Genomic DNA, 4,450 nt, shown 5'->3' on the forward strand with positions numbered 1-4,450 from the left:
TTTTAAAATGTTTGTCTGTCTGTATGCAAGGCCGCATAATGTTTTGGGTAATCTCCGAAAAGGTTGGACCAATTTTGACGAGACTGATGGGAAGGTAGCTGATGAACGTGGGTATATTATAGGCTTTTTTAATTCTACGGTGAAGTCACGGGGACCGCTAGTTCTAAAAAAAAATGTTTGTATTATTATTATTTTTTTTTTAGTGTCAACATTCACCAAAAGCAAATATTCCCAAACAAAATTTCATCCCCAATTGTTATTTAAACCCTTAATTAATACCCTTAAGGGTAAAATTTTTACAAAAAAATAATTTCATATTTATTTTCCATTAGCAGCCTTAAAAATAAGTTTCAAGCTTCTAACTGTAAAAATTACGATAATTCCATACAAACTTTCACCCCCACTTTCAACCCCTTACAACCCCTTTTTTGCGTTAAAATGTAGCCTATGTCCTTCCTCAAGCTCTAGACTATCTGTGTACTAAATTGCATTTAAATCGGTTAAGAATTTTTGCGTATAGGCGAGATAGACAGACAGACCAACACACAGACAGTTACTTTCGAATTTATAATATTACTAGCGGACCCGACAGACGTTGTCCTGTACACACGTCTTTAATTTCATACTTTTTTTAATGAGCTGAAACAATTTGGACCGCTTTGATGAAAATTATTATTGAAAAGTTATTACTTTGTTAAATAAATAACAGCATCGTAAATGAAAACTTTAACTCATTTTAATGAAAGGTGAAAAAGCTTGCACTCAAAACATTTTATAACATATATATTTATTTATTTTTAATTTACAAAAACTTAATTTATCGTAATGCCATTGGATGTACAATATTTTTAGTTAGTCCATGAGGAGTATAAACAAACAAACTCGATGGTTTTCCAACTCTGGAACACGCAACGTACAATTGGCCGTGAGAAAAACACGGATTTTCTAAATCTAAGCCACAAAATGTCATCGTTTGACCTTGTGACTTATTAATAGTCATAGCATATGCCAAACGGATCGGAAATTGTAAGCGTTTAAATGGTATAGGTGAATCTGAAGGAATCATTGGGATCCGCGGTAAAAGTACAATTTCACCTTGGAATTTTCCAGATAAAATATTCGCTTCAATAATGTTGCCCATGATTTTTTTTATAACTAATCGCGTGCCATTACACTATCTCGGGGCATTTAAATTACGAAGCAAAATTATAGGTGAGCCAATCTTCAGTCGCAAATTATGTGGTGGCATTCCAGGTAAATCTAAAGAATTCAAAAATTCTACTGGATAGTAGACCACTTCGTCAGGATCAACAACGGTGTCAATTGATTTAAATGTAATTTCATTACCAGGCAATGACTGTTGTATTTTAAAATTGATGGCGTCTACATCTAAATTTTTTGCAGCTAAAATAGCTCGCTCTCGTAGCCATTCATGATTAGTATAGTTATATCTTAAATCTGGAAAGATACTATTTATTAATTCATCTTTGGTAGCCACCATGTTGCAAAAGTTCTCTGGAAACTTAATAAATTGGGTATCTTCATACAGTTGAATTTTACCGTTGCCAATGTCTAACAATTGTTCAGAGAATCCTGACGCTAATGGATCATTTTGTAGTTGAACGCGCATATTGATAGTAAGGCTCAATTTACTGACACTCCGCCATAGATAAGATTCCTTCAAACATGCGTTTACTTCGTCTGCATATGTCGCACGTGGAATTACTGGCAATGTTTGCCTGAAATCACCAGACAGTAGCAGTAGAGCACCACCGAAAAGCCTAGTATTATCTTTGATATCCTTCAGGGACCTGTCGAGAGCTTCAAGCGAATGCTTGTGGGCCATTGTACATTCATCCCAAATAATAATTTTGCATTTTCTCAAAACTTCAGCCATGCCGGAATGCTTCTTTATGTTACACATTGCTTCGGGATTTGTATGAACATTCAAAGGTAACTTAAGTGCTGAATGCGCAGTCCGTCCACCATCAAGTAACGTCGCTGCAATGCCTGATGAAGCAATGGCCAATGCAATATGATTTTGTGATCGAATGCGCGCAAGTATCAGTGAGATGAGAAAGGTTTTACCAGTGCCACCTGGTGCATCCAAAAAAAAAGAATCCACCTTGTTGTGCTGCAATTGATACGTTAATTTGATCATATACATTTCGTTGTTCAGCTGTAAGCAATTGTTCATTATTAGCAACAAAAGTAGCCAACGAAGTCTTATCAAACTGGTGTTCACGTTGAACATCACTGTTGATGATATCTACTGCTGGGCGGTTCGACGCCGGCATGCCAAAATGGATGAGTGGCATGTTTGAAATAAGAATACAAATATCCTCAATCATAATTAAAGCCTCATTGTATATTTCTGCGGAGAATTGAATATCAGGATTTTGATTAGTAATTCTAATCCGATGCAAAATATCTTCACTCATTGAGTCTTTATATTTGTTCCAGAGAGCAGATGCTTCAGACGGAAAACACGTTGTTAATATTATTGAAAATAATTGACGAATTTGTTGTGGAGATGAGCTCAGTGCTGCATCTGCAAGTGTGAGATCCCAATGGTTATCATCCTCCAATAAATGTAACTCACGACACGCATCGAAGAAAGTGTCGTATAAAATACCATTGACTTTTCGTAAATATTGGAAGGATGTCGGTCCAAGAACATTAACCAATAACAAACGCAAAAAAAAACATTCGCGTTGCTTAGGATGAACTGTATATAGTCGACCTAAAGTATTTGTCATAAATATGTCGGCGAATCCTGTGACTGGAATCCCTCGTTTTCGTGGTTCCCAATTTTTCGATTGCTTATTCCATGTAAAAAATTTAGGAACATCAGTATACATTAATGTTTTTGCGAATTGACCAACAACATCTTGTCGATTACAAAGATTGAAAAATTCAGTAAGAGTTGTTTTTGGAGCCGTTAATGCTTGTTGTAGTGCAGTCTGTTCTGTAAAATAAACACGCTGTCCGTTTTCAAGATGCACAGCCAAATGTATAACTGCAGGATCCCTTTCATGTATAGGAAACGTAAAAATGCGCCAGACAGCTTCATTGCTACTTATGTATCGACCCATTTGATAACGTGTTATTTCGTCATTGTCATTTACATTTTGAACAGCAAATATAACATTTATCACTGCCCTTGTGAACGTACTTACAAATGTATTTGATAGATTTCACCGAACTGCACAGTTCAACGTTTATGTGCGCTTTATAGGTTTTGCATAGTAATGGCGAATATGGAACCACCCACCGATTATCAATATCTACTCTTACACCGTTTGACAGTCGCAATTCATACGATTGACCGCCATTATCTACGTCTCTGCGCCGGTAAGATGGATAACCGTCAATATTGGTGATAGTATCAGTTTGACATGGTTTTGGAAAACGTTTCGTACATTTTCCATCATTCATGCATGGTGACATCATGTTTAGAGTACCGCATGGACCATGAATCATATTAGTAGTAACAATGTTAAACAGTTCTTGATCAACATTCGGATCTGGAATTTCCGCTGAAATAATTTTGTCAATTTCTTCTGGGCGTACTTTATCCACCAACCAAATCAAAATATGCGCATGAGGTAAACCTCGTTTTTGCCACTCAACAGAGTAAAGCCAACAACGTGTTTCACCAAAAACCGAGTAATGTGTGATCAAATTCATCAAAGATTTTAATTTTTGTTTAAAGACACGCGCAGTGATATCGTGGCGATGCATCGATGTTTGACCTGACAACAGCAAGTTTTTGATTTCATCCCAATTTGGATTACATGTAAATGTGATAAAAAGATCTGGTCGACCGTATGCACGTACGTATGTCATAGCGTCTTGAATATATTCTTGCATATGACGCGGACTACCAATATATGATGATGGGAGAATATATGTGGTACCGATGTTGTTAATGACGTTTGTTGCATCTACATTACCGATTACTGCATCACGCAAATGAATATACTCTTCAGCTCGAAGTTTTGCTTGATTGAATTTTATATACCTTAATCTTACACTTTCAATTTTTACATACATATCGACGATGTACTGATGAAATAGCTGTCTACAGCGGAGAATATTATTATCTTCATTAGCACGAATCATTAACCGATATGCGTAGAAATTCATGGCACTAACTTTCTTGGTCAGTTCTTCACCTGTAAATAAATTATAATTATGAGATAAACAAAAATTATTTATTCAAAAAAAAAATTGTAAGATAATCTATAAGTTGTACCTGTAGTTGGATTCCGTTGTTTAATATTTAAATGATATCCGTCTTCTCCTTCCCAAAATATTAATGGATACTGCAAAGCATCGTAAGAACGATGATTGTCTTGAATTATTTGCATCGTATTATCTCTGCGTTGTATGCGAATGTCTCTACGTTCACATGGGTCACCAGCCATAACAACTGCCACTTCATTAA

The 4,450-nt window shown here is 35.9% G+C and overlaps 1 protein-coding gene across 1 annotated transcript; it reads right to left on the reverse strand.

Moving 5' to 3' along the window:
• Nucleotides 1-1,174: 1,174 nt before the first annotated feature.
• LOC123722418 (ATP-dependent DNA helicase pfh1-like) lies at nucleotides 1,175-1,924 on the reverse strand. The gene has a single exon (XM_045684130.1). The coding sequence runs from the start codon at nucleotides 1,922-1,924 to the stop codon at nucleotides 1,175-1,177; it is 750 nt and encodes a 249-aa protein (XP_045540086.1).
• Nucleotides 1,925-4,450: the final 2,526 nt, after the last annotated feature.

The sequence above is a fragment of the Papilio machaon genome, chromosome 25 (genome assembly GCF_912999745.1).
Source record: "Papilio machaon chromosome 25, ilPapMach1.1, whole genome shotgun sequence".
Taxonomy (NCBI): domain Eukaryota; kingdom Metazoa; phylum Arthropoda; class Insecta; order Lepidoptera; family Papilionidae; genus Papilio; species Papilio machaon.